Source organism: Physeter macrocephalus, chromosome 13 (genome assembly GCF_002837175.3).
Source record: "Physeter macrocephalus isolate SW-GA chromosome 13, ASM283717v5, whole genome shotgun sequence".
Lineage (NCBI taxonomy): Eukaryota > Metazoa > Chordata > Mammalia > Artiodactyla > Physeteridae > Physeter > Physeter macrocephalus.
In genome coordinates this window covers 66,577,277-66,598,501 of record NC_041226.1, presented here as the reverse complement: position 1 = coordinate 66,598,501, position 21,225 = coordinate 66,577,277, and the positions used below count along the sequence as shown (strand labels likewise).

The 21,225-nt window shown below is 46.0% G+C and overlaps 1 protein-coding gene across 1 annotated transcript in view; it reads left to right on the top strand.

The window, feature by feature from the left end:
* The window catches only part of LOC102975085 (ATP-binding cassette sub-family C member 4), a 220,035-nt gene that overhangs the window by 78,436 nt on the left and 120,374 nt on the right, over positions 1–21,225 (top strand). Inside the window, exons 7-13 of the mRNA XM_024123245.3 lie at positions 298–423; positions 1,952–2,201; positions 8,050–8,151; positions 11,709–11,798; positions 13,366–13,557; positions 18,120–18,214; positions 18,442–18,528. Coding sequence (XP_023979013.1) covers positions 298–423; positions 1,952–2,201; positions 8,050–8,151; positions 11,709–11,798; positions 13,366–13,557; positions 18,120–18,214; positions 18,442–18,528 — 942 coding nt within the window. The remainder of the gene's footprint in view (positions 1–297; positions 424–1,951; positions 2,202–8,049; positions 8,152–11,708; positions 11,799–13,365; positions 13,558–18,119; positions 18,215–18,441; positions 18,529–21,225) is intronic.

Sequence of the window (21,225 nt, the reverse complement as noted above, 5' to 3'; positions counted from 1 at the left end):
CCTTCTGCCTTCCCTACCTGACCGTGATATCCTTGGGCAGCTGGTTTGTATCTGATTAATTCTGGGTCTTCATTAGTGGATACTGCAAGTTCTCCAAGTTACTTCTTGAATTGGGCTGAATGGTTGGCTTCCTAATTGAAGTCTTCTGCATTTCTACTTTGAGTAGGACCTGCCTGTCTGCGCCAAAGAGCTGTAGGGAATCATCTGATCCCTGGTCTCCGGCTACGCCACTGTTGCTGCTGATAAGGAAAGTTGGGCTGTGGTCACTAAGGCTCATCTCTCACATCTGTCCCTTAGGAGTAAGACTGCAGCTTTCACAGACACCAGGATCAGGACCATGAATGAAGTTATAACTGGCATCAGAATAATAAAAATGTATGGTTGGGAAAAGTCTTTTGCGGACCTTATTACCAGTTTGAGAAGGTAAGTTTTTTTTTTTTGTATATATACAGCATATTTTCATAATTTATCTCACATTTACTGAATGGTTTAGAAGTCTTACCAAGTTTTCACATTAAGGTAAACTTAACCACTATCCACTCCACCCCCAACATGTGGCAGTGGGGTTAAGTAGAACAGAGGAGATGTCATTTTAACCTGCTCTTCCATTTACCATCTTCTTAAAGGAAAAAAAATATATGCTTCTTACTTATACAGAAATTAAATTCGAAGTATTTCTTTCTTTTTAAAAAAAATTTATTTATTCATTCATTCACTCATTCATTCATTTGTTTATTTATTTTTGGCTGCATTGGGTCTTCGTTGCTGCACGCGGGCTTTCTCTAGTCGCGGCGAGCGGGGGCTCCTCTTCGTTGCGATGCGCGGGCTTCTCATTGCCGTGGCTTCTCTTGTTGCGGAGCACGGCCTCTAGGCGAGCGGGCTGCAGCAGTTGTGGCTCGCAGGCTCAGTAGTTGTGACGCACGGGCTTAGTTGCTCCGTGGCATGTGGGATCTTCCCGGACCAGGGCTCAAACCCGTGTTCCCTACATTGGCAGGCGGATTCTTAACCAGTGCGCCACCAGGGAAGCCCCCAAGTATTTCTTCATAGCATAGATTCCAAATAAACAATGATTTAAGATGTTGGCATCTAAAACAATATTTAAACTAAAAGTATAATTTATGTTACTATAGCACAAATGGGGACATTATAAAGATTGGGTACTTATATCGGGCCAAAGTTTATGAGTCAGTATTATCCATTCCAAACAAAGCCATAAATATATTTTTTGCTTTGCTTTATGTTTGTAGAATTTTTTTCCATCTTTGACTTAAATATCTGATGAGTGCTTATATTCCAGCATAGGGTACTTAGAATTCTCTGGCAGCACCCTGTCACCTCTCACTTTGCACCTTTGTGGGTGCCCCTCCCTCTGCTGGGAATACACTCTCATCTTCCTTCTTCTCTGGCCTCCGCCAAGCCCGACTGACTCCAGCTCAGCTTCTCAGGGTCCACGTGCGTGTGACTTGCCTGGACTCTACTGCTCCGAGTTACACGCCTCTGCTCCGCGCTCCCGTGGGGGCCGTGCTGGCGCCTCTGTCTAATGTCTTGGTGTCTCACAATTTTGGGGTTGTTTTCTCTATTCTTTTATGTTCGTCAGCTCCTGGAGGGGATGGGCTGTGTCTTTCTGTCATCAGTGAGGAGCCCGGCACAGGAATTCTGGTTATGAATGGATGTTGACTGAATGTTCAAACCCAGTCTCATTGACCCAAAATGTTTAAAATGTGACACTAAGCCTCTTATTTAGTTGGAAGAGTGAAGTGGTGATGAAGTGTGTGGTCTTGGTGTTGGGCAGGCCCCCGGGGTGTGTACTGTGTAGTATCTCCATGATGTGAGGGATGGTGTGTCTTCATCTGTGTCCCCTCCCTAGGAAGAGGCCACTCACACAGGGCACTTGAATTCATGTCTTGGATGTTGATGCTTCTTTTAAAATCTATTTCCTACTCTTTTCCAGGAAGGAAATTTCCAAGATTCTGAGAAGTTCCTACCTTAGAGGAATGAATTTGGCATCATTTTTTGTTGCAAGCAAAATCATTGTTTTTGTCACCTTCACCACCTATGTGCTCCTTGGCAGTGTGGTCACAGCGAGCCGTGTGTTTGTGGCGGTGACACTGTATGGGGCTGTGCGGTTGACGGTCACCCTCTTCTTCCCTTCGGCCGTCGAGAAGGTGTCAGAGACAGTTGTCAGCATCCGAAGAATCAAGGTTTGCTGACAAATAACTTTATTAACTTGTACGTGGATTTTACCTGGAATGCCTCCTTTTCTTTGGTGTCACTGTGTGCCAGTTAGGTGAGATCTAACTCTCTCACTGCCTAAGCTGGTGGTTGTTCCAGAAAGTCTTTAGTGCTCCCGTCTTCTGACATAGGGTGCGTTATACATATCTGAAGAGCCTGCTCATCTATGGGCAGTCGTATAAGTACCAGTGGTACAGGGCTCTTGTCGAGTAATGACTGCAAGACGATTAAGTTGTCTGAAAGTAGGAGAAGCAAACAGATCTCATCTCCTGTGCTAACTCCATTGACTAGGTGACAACTGTGTTCAGTCCTGGGGTGAATAGGATTCCTCTCTGGGCCGGGAGGGAATGAACATGCTGAGAGGTCTCTGTTCCTTGGGTAGGAAGCCTGGCCTCAGTCTCACTTCATTCTCTGTGTTTAAAAATGGGTTCTTGGGGTTTCCCTGGTGGCGCAGTGGTTGAGAGTCCGCCTGCCGATGCAGGGGACACGGGTTCGTGCCCCGGTCCGGGAAGATCCCACATGCCGCGGAGCGGCTGGGCCCGTGAGCCATGGCCGCTGCGCCTGCGCGTCCGGAGCCTGTGCTCCGCAGCGGGAGAGGCCACAGCAGTGAGAGGGCCGCGTAACACACACACACATGCACGCACGCACGCGCGCGCGCGGTTCTTTCCTCCGTAGATGGTTTGTCCGTGGCATGTGGGATCTTCCCGGACCAGGGCTCAAACCCGTGTTCCCTACATTGGCAGGCGGATTCTTAACCAGTGCGCCACCAGGGAAGCCCCCAAGTATTTCTTCATAGCATAGATTCCAAATAAACAATGATTTAAGATGTTGGCATCTAAAACAATATTTAAACTAAAAGTATAATTTATGTTACTATAGCACAAATGGGGACATTATAAAGATTGGGTACTTATATCGGGCCAAAGTTTATGAGTCAGTATTATCCATTCCAAACAAAGCCATAAATATATTTTTTGCTTTGCTTTATGTTTGTAGAATTTTTTTCCATCTTTGACTTAAATATCTGATGAGTGCTTATATTCCAGCATAGGGTACTTAGAATTCTCTGGCAGCACCCTGTCACCTCTCACTTTGCACCTTTGTGGGTGCCCCTCCCTCTGCTGGGAATACACTCTCATCTTCCTTCTTCTCTGGCCTCCGCCAAGCCCGACTGACTCCAGCTCATCTTCTCAGGGTCCACGTGCGTGTGACTTGCCTGGACTCTACTGCTCCGAGTTACACGCCTCTGCTCCGCGCTCCCGTGGGGGCCGTGCTGGCGCCTCTGTCTAATGTCTTGGTGTCTCACAATTTTGGGGTTGTTTTCTCTATTCTTTTATGTTCGTCAGCTCCTGGAGGGGATGGGCTGTGTCTTTCTGTCATCAGTGAGGAGCCCGGCACAGGAATTCTGGTTATGAATGGATGTTGACTGAATGTTCAAACCCAGTCTCATTGACCCAAAATGTTTAAAATGTGACACTAAGCCTCTTATTTAGTTGGAAGAGTGAAGTGGTGATGAAGTGTGTGGTCTTGGTGTTGGGCAGGCCCCCGGGGTGTGTACTGTGTAGTATCTCCATGATGTGAGGGATGGTGTGTCTTCATCTGTGTCCCCTCCCTAGGAAGAGGCCACTCACACAGGGCACTTGAATTCATGTCTTGGATGTTGATGCTTCTTTTAAAATCTATTTCCTACTCTTTTCCAGGAAGGAAATTTCCAAGATTCTGAGAAGTTCCTACCTTAGAGGAATGAATTTGGCATCATTTTTTGTTGCAAGCAAAATCATTGTTTTTGTCACCTTCACCACCTATGTGCTCCTTGGCAGTGTGGTCACAGCGAGCCGTGTGTTTGTGGCGGTGACACTGTATGGGGCTGTGCGGTTGACGGTCACCCTCTTCTTCCCTTCGGCCGTCGAGAAGGTGTCAGAGACAGTTGTCAGCATCCGAAGAATCAAGGTTTGCTGACAAATAACTTTATTAACTTGTACGTGGATTTTACCTGGAATGCCTCCTTTTCTTTGGTGTCACTGTGTGCCAGTTAGGTGAGATCTAACTCTCTCACTGCCTAAGCTGGTGGTTGTTCCAGAAAGTCTTTAGTGCTCCCGTCTTCTGACATAGGGTGCGTTATACATATCTGAAGAGCCTGCTCATCTATGGGCAGTCGTATAAGTACCAGTGGTACAGGGCTCTTGTCGAGTAATGACTGCAAGACGATTAAGTTGTCTGAAAGTAGGAGAAGCAAACAGATCTCATCTCCTGTGCTAACTCCATTGACTAGGTGACAACTGTGTTCAGTCCTGGGGTGAATAGGATTCCTCTCTGGGCCGGGAGGGAATGAACATGCTGAGAGGTCTCTGTTCCTTGGGTAGGAAGCCTGGCCTCAGTCTCACTTCATTCTCTGTGTTTAAAAATGGGTTCTTGGGCTTCCCTGGTGGCACAGTGGTTGAGAGTCCGCCTGCTGATGCGGGGGACGTGGGTTCGGGCCCCGGTGCCGGAAGATCCCACGTGCCGCGGAGCGGCTGGGCCCGTGAGTCATGGCCGCTGCGCCTGCGCGTCCGGAGCCTGTGCTCCGCAGCGGGAGAGGCCACAGCAGTGAGAGGGCCGCGTAAAACACACACATGCATGCACGCACGCGCGCGCGCGGTTCTTTCCTCCGTAGTTGGTTTGCTTCTTGATTTCTGAGCATGCCTTTTCGATCTGCCTTTTGGCCCTGTTCTCTCTTCACTTACGTGTAATCCTATCTCTAGCTGCCCTCTTCCTTTCAAACTTGTGATTCCCACCATACCCACAGTCTCTCTCTCTCTTTTTAATCTGTCTGTAAATTGCCAGGGGTGAATAATTTACATCACCAAGATGAGAACCTGTAGATATTTAAGGAGCTGTGTGTTTATGAATTGGTGTAAAATGAAGATAAATTGGCTTTGTGAGCCAGCCTGGGCGTGAGCTTGAGTGTCTGGGCTTTACAACACATCTAATTTGTTTTGTTCCTACTTCTCGATAGTGATGGATGGCCAGTAATAGATCTCTTGTGAAGTTAGATAGCTTTGGCTGTGATTTTTATTTGATCATTCAGTCGTCATAAAAGGTGAGATTTTTTTTTTATGATGAAGTTTCTATAATATAAAAAGCTATTGCCCATAAAACAGATCAGTTATACGGGGTCAGTTCTGCTCCCCTGAATTTATCATTCTTTCTTTCTTTTCTTTTCTTTTTTTTTTTCTTTAATTTTATGTATTTATTTATTTATTTTGGGCTGCGTCGGGTCTTCGTTGCTGCGCGTGGGCTTTCTCTAGTTGTGGAGAGCGGGGGCCACTCTTCATCGCGGTGTGCAGGCTGCTCGTTGCAGTGGCTTCTCTTGTTGTGGAGCACGGGCTCTAGGTGCGTGGGCTTCAGTAGTTGTGGTGCGTGGGCTTCAGTAGTTGTGGTGCATGGGCTTAGTTGCTACGCGGCACGTGGGGTCTTCCCAGACCAGGGCTCAAACCCGTGTCCCCTGCATTGGCAGGCGGATTCTTAACCACTGCACCACCAGGGTAGCCCTAATCATTCTTTTTGATGGGGGCTTCTAGCAACACTGTTAAGGGATGGTCCATGCAGTTCAATAAAATTTCTTTTATCAAGCTTTCACATCTTGAAAGAGGACATTTAGGGGTATCCTTGAACTGTAGTGACGTTCTTAGGGACACAGTAACCTGTCCAGATGGAGCCTTCACACGTGTGTTGTGCTGCTGTGGTTTTGTTACTGCTGCTGCCACAGCTGCTGTCTTCGATCGCGGCTGCTGCGGTTGCTGTGTGGTCCGGGCGCTCCGGAAGCCTTTGCGTGTCATCTCATTTCATCCTGTTAGCAGTTGAATGGGGTAAGCATTAGTGTCCCCACTTTACGGATAAGGAAACAGGTTCCTATAACAGGTGAAATAGCTCACCTATCCTTACAAAGCTAGTAAATGACAACTAGGATCCTGCCCGAAGCCTGGTTTTTTAAACCATTGTTACGTTGCCTTCTTAGTACCTTCTAGCATGTGGAATATCTATTTAAGTGTTGTTTTCCTCATCTGGTCTTGGTCTGAAGACCTTCAAAGTTTCCATGTTACATGCAGAATCAAAATTTTAAACTGCGCTCCATTGGCAGCTCTGTTTCACAGCGCACGACCCTCCGCTCTGGCGGGGGAGGGGGGAGGACGGGTTGTCTGTGTGACCTGTCACATGCATCCCTGGTTTTGGCTCACTGTGCTGGGCCCCCTGGGTTGCCTTCTCGTGTCAGCAGGGTCACGATTCCTCTGAATTCTATAAGGGAGAATCCTTTCTTGCCTCTTCTAGCTCTTGGTGGCTGGAGACAAACCTTGGTGTACCTTGGCTCGTAACAGCCATCACTCCAGCCTCCGTGTCCATCGTCGCATGGCTGTTTTCTGCTTGTGTGTGTCTCTGAGTCTCTCTTCTGATAAGGACACCAATCATATTGCATAGAGGGCCCACCCTAGTCCAGTGTGATCTCACCTGAACTGATTACATCTGCAACAACCCTATTTCCAAGTAAAGGCACGTTTTGAGGTATTTGCGGTTAGGACCTTAACTTTTTTTTTTTTTTGGTTGGGGTGAGCAATTCTCCCTGTAACAATTTCCATGGCTAGTATGATCCTCCAGGGTGTTAGGGACCCAGACTCTTTCTCTCTTGTTACTCCTCTGCATGTGGCCTTGACCCAGCTGGTAACCTCCAAGGCCCAGGCCGGGGGTGTGGATGAAGGTCCTGGACGTTGTCACTTTCCACCGGCCTGGATGTAGTCACATGGCTACACCTATCTGCTCGGGAGGCTGGAGAGAGAGGGCCTCCTTCCGGGCTGCCAGGTGCCAGCTAAAACCTGGGGTTTGTTTCTTGTTGAATTATGTCCAGCATTTGCAGGGCAAGAGGGCGTTTTCCTATGTATGATTATGTTAGTTCAGCAGTGGTTCGCAGGACTTGGTTTTATTCAACTGAATTGCGTTGAATAGCTGCCAAGGGGTGTGAAAATAGCAAGCAGTGGAAGATGTGGCCATTCCTGCTGTCGAGGAGAGAGGGCGTTGACTAAGGAGAGGATACAAGTGATTGTGAATAGATGCTTGTAAACTGTTTTTTAAGAGATAGAAACTTAGTAAGAGCATTTCATTTTTAGAGCAATGACTTCAGTGATAGTTAATGACAAGCAGGGATGGATTTAACGTGCATGAGGAGTAAAGCAGAGTGTAAAGTGCCCAGGGAAAGGTCACGACCCAAAACAGGCCGAACCAGGGTTTTCGTAGGTCTTAAGTTCCCAGCCTGTCCTGTGCCACCAGCTACCTGCAGGCCTGGGAATGGCCTTCCTCTCTGTGTTCCTAGCAGTGTTGCATGGTGCTTGGCACATGGTGAGATTCAGTACATATTTACGGAATAATTCCCTACCAACTCTTTTGTTTATCGTTAGTAACACAAAAGTAAAACAATAGAAATATCAAGCTTTTAAATGTGTTGGAGTTTGCAACCACATTTTCTCCTTAGGGTGGAACCAGTACACTTGTTAAGAAAGTTACAAAGACAGCCTCAGGGCCAGGAACTCTTTATTTGTCATATATGTAATATATATCATACTATACCCTACACTATCTGTAAACTTTCTTGTATATTATTATAATACTGTATAATATTCCGCATATTACCTAAGTCTGTTCTGATGTGAACCTACACTTTAAGTACAGTTGGCAAAACAATATGTAGGCTGTATAAAGTTTTTTACTGCAAATTCCAAGAAAGGAGTTATTGTTGTTTATGCCTTTGTCCTGGAGTTTAAACAATCTGTGTTTTTCCTTTTTCTGTAGAACTTTCTGTTACTTGATGAGATATCACAGTGCAACCCTCAGCTGCCATCAGATGGTAAAACGATAGTGGACGTGCAAGATTTCGCTGCTTTTTGGGATAAGGTAACACATCCTGTGTGCCAAGATCGTGACTGCTAACAGACAACAGATTTCTTGGAGAACTGTGAGGTTTTACACCTGGTGTAAAATGTGACCTGCTCATTTACTGAAAGTATGTTTTAAAAATTCTCAAAATCAGGAGTAATGTTTGCAACTACTGGAGATTAAGTATAAAATCAGCCTAAGACGTTTGACATGTTGCTCTCTCTCTCATTTTCAAGAGAGCTTTCAAAGTATTAGCACATTTTGAACTTCAAGTACATACGTTTGTAATGTTAGACTTTATAGGATTGGACAGACAAAATGCTGCAGTATGGAATGGGTTAACTAACAAATATACAACCAGTTGTTACAGACCAGAGGCTTTGGGGAATCAGTGTACATTTTTTTGCCTTGATGTTCTCAGATCATCTTATTACATAATGGAGTGAAGCCGTGGATCTTCATACGGAGCTTTACTGTGGGCCAGGGTGGGGGCTCCGCATCTTTAGCTTCTGGATGATGATGGCTACTTTGGTGGCAGCCAGGGACGGGGAGGCGACAGCAGGAGGGCATAGTAAGCACCAGTGATTCCCAGTTGAAGGGTTGCCCTGTGTGGCAAGCTGACAGGGAGAACTGGCAGTTTCCGAACACTTGGTTTATTTATGACGTTCAGGCAAACAGGAAAAAGAGCAGGGTCCGCTCTCAAAACTGCACACCTAGTGCAGCCCCCTCTTCTGACGACTGAAACATTCCTCCCTCCCCGGTTCAGTGGTCCTCTGTGGATTACTCAGTAAAACAGAACCCATAACATACCACAGGAGAGGGAATTCCATGTAGGGAATTATTTATGCAGAGGATGAAAGACGGGGGAAGAAAAAAGCAGAAAGGGCAAAATGGTGGTGCTGGAGACAACCCAACCCAGAGATTAGCAGTGGTGGGAAGCCGCTCCCACCCCCAGGGCTGGAAGGACTCCAACAAGATGGCGCCTCTGTCAGAGGGTCCACCCTCTGGTGCAGAGCCCAGGAGCTCGACTGCTGGTGGGAGTGGAGACCACAGTGCAAGTGTCCGGACTCTGCAGACTCCTCATGTGTGTTCGTGCCTGTCACACTAAGTGTGGTGCCACTTGTATCCTGTTCACCTACTTCTGATTCAGTACCTGCTTCCCCACCAGCAAAACAGTAGTATGTTCCCAAATAAATAAAAATATACCCCCTTAGCTTCTGCACATGGAAACTCTAACAAGGTACCGTTTCTCCTACCTTAATATTGTAGATTTACGTCCTGCTTGGTATTTCTCATGATAATACACTTGAAGCATTTATGAAAAGCACCATTAAAATCCCATTACGATGGCAACTCTTTGTGAATGGTAACACGTACTTTGTATGAAACATTAACAAAATCTCTTATGCCAAACTCTGCAGCATTATAAAATGAGCTGTTTTGTTCTTCTTGCAAGAATGTAATAACATGCTCTCAGACTTCTGTGTAACTTGCAGTGTAGTACAGAACACGCTATCCTGTTGTCCTGGCCTTGCCTGTGGAAGGCTGTGCCCTGTGCTGGGTCGTTAGTAATTAGGGCCTCTCAGGTTAGGTCATGGGTGAAAGAGCCCTCGGGAAGGGGAGTGGCACAGACCTTGGGGATTTTTGGAGAGAAGGTGAGTCTGAATGAATCCCCTGCTGGGTTGGGAGGCTGGAGATAGACATGAGCTTTCTAAGCTGCTCCATTATACAGCCAGGTGGGCAGGTGGCAGAAGGTTTCAGGGACCCAGGTCTCATTCATGAAATGATGGGACTTGGTCTCAGTCTTTACGGTTTAAAATAAATGGTCCTGTGGGAGCCTCCAAGGCACAGGGATTTCAAACTGTGTCTGGCAGCTGAGTGGGGTTCAGCTGATGATCCTGTGGAATCCGCATGCCCTGAGCCGGGATAACCAGCAGAAGACAGGCCTCGGTACCATGGGCTGTCGAGTGCTGCCCCCTTCTGGTCACGGCCGAGCAGTGCCCGATCCTGAAGCCTGAACAGGGAGGGAGCTCAGTGTCTGGTCCTGACACACTGTGAGGTGTGGTGACAGGGAGCTGATGTTTGTAAGTGGCCCACTATTTTGTCGTCTTAACTGAGTGAAAAGGGGTAAAATAAGAACCCTAAGTGTCAGAGAAGAAGAGGTGGAGAAGCTTAAATGTTTCTCATGTATTAAAGTCTAGCTTCTTATTGATAGATTTGTAGTTCCTGTAACATCTGGGGCTAGTGTTTTGGTGACGAAGAGCCTCAAGCCTGAACAGGGAGGGAGTCCATGTTTTCTGCCCTGACAAGCTGAAGGGCTGCGGCAGGAAGCTGTGTTTGTAGGGGGCTCGTTATCGAGCAGTCACAACTGAGTGAAAAGTAGCAAAATAAGAATCCAAGTGTTAATCAAAAAGAAAGGAGTGGAGTAGCTTTAAAAAAACGTCTCCTGTTAAAATATGGGGCTAGTTATTTTGATGATTAAAAATAATTATTTTTTCAGTAGCTGCCGGTATCCATAATCAGTTCAGTTCTTTCCAGAGAAATTTTCCATTTAGAACATTATCCAGACTTCTTATCCAGACCCTGTGCTTTTATTAATCCGGCCTGTGGGATCCTCCCGGACCGGGGCACGAACCCGTGTCCCCTGCATCGGCAGGCGGACTCTCAACCACTGCGCCACCAGGGAAGCCCCAAGATTTTTTTTTAAGCACTTAGTATATGTAAAGAAATACACATACCCCTAAGTCTCTTTATGATAGAATTTACAGTTTGTTCAAGAACATGACCTGTGATGGCACGATGAGTACTTTATCCTTCTCCTTTGTGTTGGATTGTTTGCTGTGACATGTACCTCCATGGTTTGTTTTTGTTTTTTTTTACAGTAGAAGTACTTTGTTGTCCCTATTTACCCAGAATAGGTAATGCATGTAAGAGGTACAAAATTGAGGCTTTATCACTCTAACCTACTGTGTTATATACATAATCCCCGCCCCCCGCCCCCCCCTTTTTTTGGCTGTTGGTGTTAAATTGAATCTGGTGAAATTGGAGCCTTGACTGCCATTTACGTGACTTTATTTATCAAGAGCAACTTTATCATATAAAGTGCCCCGCTGCTTGCTGACCGTCACTGAGATTCGTTCTTTATCAGGTGAAAATAAAGAGATGAGTGGAGACGTCAAATTATTAGTAGAGGACCAGGCATGATATGTACTTACGCTGCCACCCTGTGGAGAGTCGTGAAGTAAACAACACCAGTGGCTCTAATGGAAACTGTGCATTATGGAGTTTGCATTTCGAGGGGGGGCCTTGTCATTTCAACTACTTAAATTCTGTGGGTATCTAGAGCTGTGTCCGTATGAAAATCTGGCAAAAGAAGTAGGCTTCCTAAAGGCCCCTAAAGCTGTTTCAAAGGTGTTTTTTGATGAAAATGCCCTCAGGACTCACTATCTTAAAATAGGAAGGATGAAAATGTGGGTTATATTAGCATATCAATGACTTACGTTATTTTCTCTACTTTCTGAAGTTCGTTTTTTTATTTTATTGAAATGAACCATTTTGTAAACTTAAATTTGCAGGCATCAGAAACCCCAACTCTACAAGGCCTTTCCTTTACTGTCAGACCCCGTGAGCTGTTAGCTGTGGTCGGACCTGTGGGAGCAGGAAAGGTAAGTTATGATGCCTTTCGGCAGCTTGGTGCAATGCCGCAGCCCCTGTGAAATTCTCAGAGTCGAGCCCAGAGCTGTAGGTAACACAGTTTGAATTGGGTGTATCTCAAACAGCATTTCTCTGTTCCATGGAACATTAGTTTTGCAAGAAGGTTGCATGTCCATATAAATGTGGATAAATGTACATTGTGTTTTCTTTCCTGGTGCTTCATGTTACACAGTTGGGAACTGCTTGTAGGGACTTCGGACGTCTCAGTGAAGGAAATTATTTATGTGACAGCTGTTCAGGACAGAATGAGACAATGAGGACTTCTTTTCTGTCAGTGGTCCCTCCAGGAGGTCTGGAGGTTGTAATGGCTCTTCCGGGAAGCTTTGAGCATTTCCTCACGTGGCTTGACTTGATCCCGTCAGTGCACGTGTAGTGAATGTGCAGCCATGTGCTGGAGCTAAAGATACAGACGTGAGCAGGACCCAGACACCTCTGCCCTCCAGAGGCAGCCAGGTTCTGGGGCGAGCCAGATACGCAGGCAGATTATTTCAGCCCAGTGTGGTGAGCGCTGTGATGCTGTGGACACAGACACGCCACGTCTGTGTGTTGTTAAAGATTTGAAGGACGTGTGCACATGCACTTGGTCTGAAACAACAAAATACAGGAACCTAAATGTGGGATATGTACACGAGGGGGTGATGATTTAATTAATTAATTAATTTATTTATTTATTTATTTATGTTAAAGATTTGAAGGACGTGTGCACATGCACTTGGTCTGAAACAACAAAATACAGGAACCTAAATGTGGGATATGTACACGAGGGGGTGATGATTTAATTAATTAATTTATTTATTTATTTATTTATTTATTTTTGTTGTATGCGGGCCTCCCTCTGCTGTGGCCTCTCCCGTTGCGGAGGACAGGCTCCGGACACGCAGGCTCAGCGGCCATGGCTCACGGGCCCAGCCGCTCCGCGGCACGTGGGATCCTCCCAGACCGGGGCGCGAACCCGGTTCCCCTGCATCGGCAGGCGGACGCGCAACCACTGCGCCACCAGGGAAGCCCGATGATTTAATTTATGATGGAGTTTTGCTCTTTGGACATGACTGACTTCAGAGTTTTTTAAAAAAACAATCATCTTTTCGATATATTACTCATAGAAAGCTTTATTTAAGAACAAGTGTTTGTCAAGTAAAGGATACCCGGATGCAGGAACAACTGCACTAAACATCAGATACGTGAAACTACACATCCTGCTGGGCTGCTCTGCTAGTTGAGGATGTTAAACATTCTAACTTAGTCTTTGCTGAGTAGAGCATTTCAGTTGGGGGAAACTCTAGGGCAGTTTACATTGTCATAGTACCATATTAATATTCCTTATCAATCATTAGTGTACGTTGACCAGTAGTGTTATTTTCAATTTTTTTGTCTCAACTGCCACAGCTGTATTTTATCCTCTTTTAAAGGAAAAGGGTTCTATGTTTATCAAGCACCCTCGGTGAGGACGGCTGTGCTGAGGGGCGTGTCCGTCCCGAGTGCCGCCTGTTCACGTGTGTGTGTTACCATCTGTTTCAGTCGTCACTGTTGAGTGCGGTGCTGGGGGAGCTGCCCCCGAGCCAGGGTCTGGTCCGCGTGCACGGGAGGATCGCGTATGTTTCTCAGCAGCCCTGGGTGTTTTCAGGAACTGTGAGAAGTAATATTCTGTTTGGGAAGACATATGAAAAAGAACGATACGAAAAAGTAATAAAGGCTTGTGCTTTGAAAAAGGTGAGAAAGACTTTTGAGTTATATCTACTCATATTTCAAATGATGATAGTGTGGGTTTAAACTACAAGGTTTGTTAAAAGATCTTTTAATGTTGTTGAATGCTTTTAAGCTGGTCTTCTGGATGAACACGTGCACACGTGATCTGCTACTGTTTGAATTCTGATGTGGTAACGATGCTCACAAAATGCCTTTTTGGGGGAGGGGACTGTTTCACTTCGTGAAGTTTCATTCACTTTTAACTTCTCTTTTTAACGGGCAATTACAAAAATGTGTAAAGACTAGAGAGCACGGTGTAATGAGCTCTCAGTTACCCACCCCCAGCTTCAGCCAGGATCAGCTCGTGGCCAGTCTTGCTGCATCTCTACCCCTGCCCACTACCAGCCCCACTCCCACCCCAGATTATTCTGAAGCAGATCCTAGACCTCAGGTTGGTTCATCTGTAAACATTTCACTAGTTTTCTCTAAAAGATAGGAAAGCCTTTGGAAAAAAGTCACCACGTTATTACACCTGAAAAGTAACCTGAATTTCCGGAATATCATCAGTGTTCTCGTCAGTGTTTACATGTTGTTAATCATCTCACTGGGAAATTTCTTTAACCATTGGCTTGAATCAGGCTCCACGTAAGGTCTGCCCCCTGCGCTTGGTTGATGCCTCCTCTGTCCCTGTCATTCTCTAGGCTTCCCTCTCCGCTTCGCTTTTGACTTGTAATTTATTATTTAAAGAAAAAGTGACGCTTTAACATTTCTTCTTAACACGGCCTGTTTTCAGTGGGGGAGAGATTGTTTTCAGAAATGGCATTGAATTTCATAGAAAATGGAAAATGAAGCATTTCTCTATACATGGGGATTTAAATGAAATTAGTGAATCAGTTATGCAAACTGAACGTAGCTAGTAGGATAATATAATTTAGTGAAACAAAAGAAAAAATGTAAATACTGATAAATACTATGTTATTCTCTTTGGTTATAAAAATCTGTGAATAATAGCGTTAAAGAGCTCTCCCCGGGGTCTGGTCAGAGCAGTCTGGACATCCTGTTGTTCTTTTATACTGTGAGGAAAAGGCTGGGACAGGTTTTCAAAGGTGTGGTGTTAAAGGCCTGCTTGGAAATAGTTATTGTGCTTGAACAATGGCCTGAACATCATAGACTGTGTTAGATGAGTAGCATTTGATGCTGTTCTGGACACAACACAATTGTTTGCTTGTTTAATGGCCTTCTATTTCCTTCTTGTGAGTTATGGTTAATGGGAGAATTTTCGTTTATAGAAATGAAGTAAAGTTGACAGGAGTGAGGTAGATTTTTTTAAAAATGGTATACGAAAAGGGGAAATGCAAAGGTAAAACAGTAAGAAAAATAGCTCTCATTTAGTCCGAGTAAAGTCATGACTTTACTTCCATGACTTGGAAGTTATTTTTCTGTTTGTCACTCACATGCAAGCACACATAACAAGGTGTATGAGTTATTAATCTTTTACAAGGATCTTTGATGTTACCATCCTCGTTTTATAGTTAGTAAAACTGAGGCTTGAGAGATGGAGTGCCTCACCTCTACATTTGCAGCTCAGGTTTAAGACCCATGGGGGTCAATGCTTTGCCCCAGCCCCGTGGGGTGATGGGACCAGTAACTCGGACCGTGTTCTGGGGCCTCACCCACCCTCGGGTGTCCCTGCGGCACAGACTCTGGTGGAAAGGGGCCCCTGCGGGATCGGGCTGCACAGCGATTCTTCTGTACGTGATGTGAGGTTTATAAACACGACTGCTCTCCTGTTGTGCTGCGTGGTCGGGACATAGAGTTGGGGCCCCTCGTGCCCTTTCCCTCCTTGGCAGGAAGGGAGGCCCAGGGCGGAGAAGGAGCGGAGAGCAGAGTCCTGGCCCCGGCTTCGTCACTTGCCTGCCGTCACTTTGGACACGTCCTGTTTCCTGCCTGGGCCTCTGACGTTTCTGCAGCCAAATGAGGGCGTTGGGTCAGAGGGTTTCCAAGAGATTTTGCTGCTGCTCTAAAATGGAATCCGTGTGTCAGTGAATGGACATAAGACCGTCACGGGTAATACTGGTGTCATGGAATTATTTTGACCTGTAGATACAGAGACTACATGTGTAGTAGGAAAAAAAAGTGTGGTCTTTGGAGAGAAATGGTCCTGAGTAGTAATTTCAGGTGTTTCTCTGTTTCCTTTTTATAAAATGAGGGGGAGGTATGGGTTTATTGTAAAGAGAAAGGCAATGTTTGTAGCATGCAAACCTGCCAGGTTTTCAGTAAATACATACATAGAAACAAAAATAATAAAGATTTCTTTATATGGGTGGTTCCCATAAAGCAGGAAATAGCAACATTTCTTTTATTACATATTTATACTAGATGTAATTGAAGTACGTGTTTAAGTTCATCGAGCCGAAAACATATCTGTAGTTAAAATAAAGTGATCACATGTGGCAACGTCGAATTAAGCTGATGCCATGTTCAAAGTGACCCTATAGGGAGTTAAACAACACAGTGTAGGGAACGACCTCGTAATGTTTGGCCTGCTGTAGGGATTGTGTTTAAACTGCAAGGCTTAGGAGACAGAAGGCTTCAGGGAATGAGTTTCAGTTTCTCTGTTTCGTAGGGAAAAAATCATGTGATTTCGGCTGCTTTTCTGAACCTCACCTGGCCTCAGTTTCATCATCTTTAAAATGGAAATCATAGTGCTATCAGCCAAACGGATTTAAAGCTGTGATGAAAGGCAGTTTTACGCTGTTTGACTCTGCAACCCAGCCCTCCTCTGCCGGGGGCTCACGTCAGGTCCCCATTAAATATTTTAACAGTCTGTTCCACGTTTGTACACTAAGTCTCCAGCATCCCTAAAGGGCCCTTGATGTGCTTCTGGACAGATGGCATCAAACCAGCGTCGCCATTTCCTAGTTTTCCCGTAGTTTGTGTGTCTGCTTTTCATTGAAAATTGGTGAATAAGAATACCTTCCTGTCAGTGGGAGGAATTGTAATATGTGATGAACTCAGGCTTTTCCCGTTTAACCTAATCAGAAAATGGTGGCTGGGAAATCAGCCTGACTTGGCTTTTATTTCAGATCGTCTAAAGTGTTTTCCCATTTGTGGCTGGTCCTTAAATCGATTGCAGAGCTAACAGCACACTTGAAGCCCTCCTACCAGACTTGGAGAGAGGGTCTGTTTCTGATGCCCTGACTGTGCTCGAGTGGATCTGAGTGCCTTTTCTAGAACATGGTTCAGATTGCTGCACTGCAGTGCGGTGCTGTTTTGAGGAGGAAACCAAAACAGCATAAAATGTAGGCATAAAACCCAAGCAGAACAGTTTGCAAGGACTGTCATCAGTGAAACAGAGGCCAAGTAAACTCGTGTGCGTGTGCGTGCGTGTGTGTGTGCGTGCGTGTGTGTGTGTAAGGCTGGGAATGTATCTCAAAACGGCTTATTGTATCTCAGGAAACCCAAAAGCAAGCGATGGTAGTAAAGAATTAAGGTGAAAAAATGATGAATTTTCATGACAGAGCAATTGCTGCCTTTCATTTGAGGCTCCACCTTTAAGCTTTGAGTGTACAGGGAGCCTGTGTGCCTGTGTGCCTGTGTGTGGCTGCCAGGGAGGGTTATGATGGGGATAGTCTCTTTCTTATCCTTGTGGTCACGTGCTTTGCGTGTCATGATTCACACTGTGCGTGGGTTTTCACTGTTGGTTTGATGAGAAAATAGGCCTCAATCACCAATAGCAAGTTACAGTCCCTTGACGTCCTTTTTCCATTTATGGAGGGTGTTTGTACACTTGTTTTGATACTCACAGGATCCTTGAGTTTAGCGATTCTTGTTTCTGCAGCACATTTCTGTAGAAGTTGAAAATGAGACTTAGGGATTTCAAAGGACCAGTTTATCACGGAGGCCCCAGTGTGCCCCTAGCTCTCTCCCCAAATTTGCTGAAAGAGACCAAGAAACGAGGGCTTCATCCGTAGAAATGTAGTCTGTGTATCCGAGGTTGATGCCTGAGGGGTTTAGTAGAAAACAAACTCTCTGCAAACTCTGCTTGTCTATGCCAGGATCTGTCAGATGATAATTATAGGCAATCTAAATCTAAGCCTGCTTCACCTTCCAACAGATCTGCTCAAACCCCTCTGAACAGAGCCCTTCTCGACCCCAGTAGTGACTCACTTTCCCTCCTTTGCTCCCTGTCCCCCTAAGCCGGCTTCCTTTTTCTTCTAGTCCTTAGTACTTGCACTCATGTTAATTTTCCATCTCCCATCGCGGAAAGAAACTCTAGGGACTTTGTTTCCTCTTGGCTGAATTCCTTGGGCCCAGAACAGTGCCTGGCATATAGTCGATCCTCAGTAAATGTGTGTCAAAATAGTCAACTGCATAAATGCTGTGAAAAACTACAGAATGAAAAAAAATGAAAAGCCCTGAGACCTTTTTTTTTTTAATGTTTAAGGTTACAGTTTAGTCACTGAAATATACCCATTGCTGTTGATCAAATACTTGTATAAAGAACTGATGCTAGAAGGTTAGGATGGCAGGAGGGGAACACATTTGAAATCTTTCTCTTTTTCCCCTTTTCTGTCTCCATGTAGGATTTAGAGGTTTTGGAGGATGGAGACCTAACTGTGATAGGAGACCGGGGAACCACGCTGAGTGGAGGGCAGAAAGCCCGCGTCAACCTCGCAAGGTAAGTGGCGTTTCAGTTGCCATCCTGCCCCTCCCTCCTCCACGGCTCCTAGTGGAAGTGAGCGCGCAGACCCCGCTCACCGGGTGGGCCCTGTGTGAAGCGGGGTCTTGGCCCTTTTCCCTGGGCTCTTGGAATGAATAATGATTTGTTGGACACCATCTTGATTCAAAGATGGGACACAGGAAGCTGGAAGCGTTCTTCTCCTGACATCTCTCTACGTTTTCTAGAGCCGTGTATCAGGATGCAGACATCTACCTCCTGGACGATCCGCTCAGTGCAGTAGATGCAGAAGTGAGCAGGCACCTGTTCGAACTGTGAGTTTGCTCCTGTTTCTGTCATTTCTGCTTTCCAGGAAGCCTGTGGAGTTGAGGGACGAGAGCTCAGGAAAGCGTCTGTGCTTCAGGAGACTCAGCTCATTCTGCCCTGGTGTCCCCCGCTCCCCTCCCTTCCCTCCACAGAAGATCCATCCTAGAGGAATTCTGCATCATGGTGAGGTCAAGACAGGAAAATGCAGAAGGTGCCTCCAGTGTGTGGAGGTCAGGGAGCCTGTGCTTTAGGGAGTTGAGGAACAGATGGCAGATTTCCGCCTGCTGCTTGTAGTTAATAACCAGACACTGTGGATGGATCCAGACCCCAGCAATAAGAAAGATGATGTAGGGGTTTTAAATCGGAGAGTAGGACTCGGTAACCGGGTACTTGGCTGCCAGTCCTTTGACTCCATCATTTGTTTAAGGCACGTCAGAAGCGAAGTTTTCAGTACTGACACAGGGCTTCCGTGGAAAGGCCTAGTTGGTTTATGCTTATTATTGTATCGGTCTGGAAATACTTAATAAAGTCTAGAATTTAAGAATGAGTTATTCCACATCTAAGTATGGCTTCAGTCATTTAACATTGCTTCATGCGTGCTTATTAGAATTAATAATTAGACCCACATTGTAGGGTTAAGTTGAATTTCAAACTCGGTATCTAGAATCTGGCTGAAATCCTGACTTTCACTTGAGTCTCTGGAATTTGTTGTCAGTGACTCTTGTTTGGCCACGGAACCCCTGAAGCGGAACAGCTCTGATGCTTTTCTGTGTATAATGTGTCCTAACACACGCTGACTGAGGCCTCTATGGAGTCTAGACGGGCCTCTTTGAAAGCCTCGTGAACTTGCTTTTTCTGAAACGGCACCCACATCTACCCCACGGTTAGTTACCGTGCTGTTGTTCACCTTGTTAAAGCCAACGAGCCCTTCCAGCTGCACTTACGAAAGCCCTACTGTGTGCGCTGAGATCCACGCCCTTACCGACGCTGTTGCAGAAAACCTCTCAGTTTACAAAGGAGAGCGGTGAGCCAGGAGAGGGGAAGGACCCACACGGGGCAGAAGAAGGGAGACTAAGACGTTCAGCTCTCATTTCTGCCTCTAAGGAATCTGTCTCTATGGAGCTTGTTAAGACAGATGCCTGGGAAAAGTTCAGCAGAGTCACGGTTTAGAGGGTTTGCATATAGGATGGTAAATGCTAAATGGAAGTAGAAGTGGGCAGCTATAGGCTTTCAGGTGAAGTTGGAAGGCTCCCTGTGCGCTGGCCTTAGCGGGAAGTGCCCTGTGGGTTTGCAGGCTGGGCAGGGTTTGTGGAGGCTGAGAATAGGATTCAGTTCCTTTTGCTAAATGGGAAGAAGCAAGGCTGTGAGAAGAACAGCAGGCACGTCCTTGCCTGGAGGATGCAAGTTGTATGGCAGAGAGAAGCAATATGAAATTTTTGCTGTCAGTTACTTAGTTTGCTAGGGCTCTGTCTGTCCAGGCTGCTCTCACAGGAGACCATAGACTGGGCAGCTTAGAAATAACAGAAATTTATCTCTCACAGTTCTAGAAGCTGGGAAAGCCCAAGGTCCAGGCACTGGCAGATTTGGTGTCTGGTGAGGGCCCGATTCCTGTGTCTTCACATGGCGGAAGGGGTGAGGGAGCCGTTTGGGTTTCTTATATAAGGACACTAATCCCATTCATGCAGACTCTGCCCTCATGACCTAATCACCTCCCAATGGCCCCATATCCAGTACCTTCACTATGGGGATTAGGTTTCAGTGTATGAATTTTGAGGAAAAAAACAGTCAGTCTATAGCAGCCTGTTATATTGTGAAGGCTGGAAGGTCAAGATCAAGGTGTGGGCGGGTTTGGTTGCTGCTGAAACCTCTCTTCCTGACTTCCGGTGGCATCCTCCTCGCCGTGTCCTCTTGCTGTGTCCGCACGTGTTCTGTTCTCTGTCCACATGTCCTGCTCTTAGGTGTTGGGCTCCTCTGTTCCTGAGGACCCCAGTCAGATTGGATTAGGCCCAGCGTAATTAAGGGTAACAAATATTTCTTTAAAGGCCCTGTCACCAGATACTAAGGTACTGGCGAATAATGTGTCAACATGAACTTTTTTGGGGGAAAATCTTCATTCACAGCAAGTCCTAAGTGGCATAGTAAAAAGGCTTCCGCAGAGTCAGCAGTGTGAGAGAGAGACGGGTGAGGCGGCTCTGAGCTCTGGATACTGGGAGCTGGGATTCCACGTTCACTAAGCAGGGGTCATTGGGCGGGTTCCACTGATCGTGACTTGATGAATTTTCCCTTAGAGAAGTGCCTTGTGTCTTGTCACGAGTCCAGTGACAGGCACTAGTGCTATGAGAGGTTCCCCCACTCCCACCCTCCTGGGTCTGAGTAGCTCAGCCTCCCTGTTCCCAGCTCCCTGCCCTGAATTCACAGACGTCTGTCACTCAGTCTTGTGTGTGTGCCCAAGGTCTCCATCACTCCAAGCACAGTTTCCGCTGGCCATTGCGTTCATGTCACAGGGAGGAGAGGAAGGTGTTCTGATGGGCACGGATCGGTGTGCTTATCACAAAAGCTCTCCCAAGTTCTTTTTCCAGCACAGGAGGTGTTTATAAAATCCTTTCCAACCTTTTGGGCTTAATGACCTTGGACGTACACTTGATAGAAGCAAGCTTGTTCAGACTGTTGTTTGCTAATCAGAACCACATTCTCTGGGGAAACTT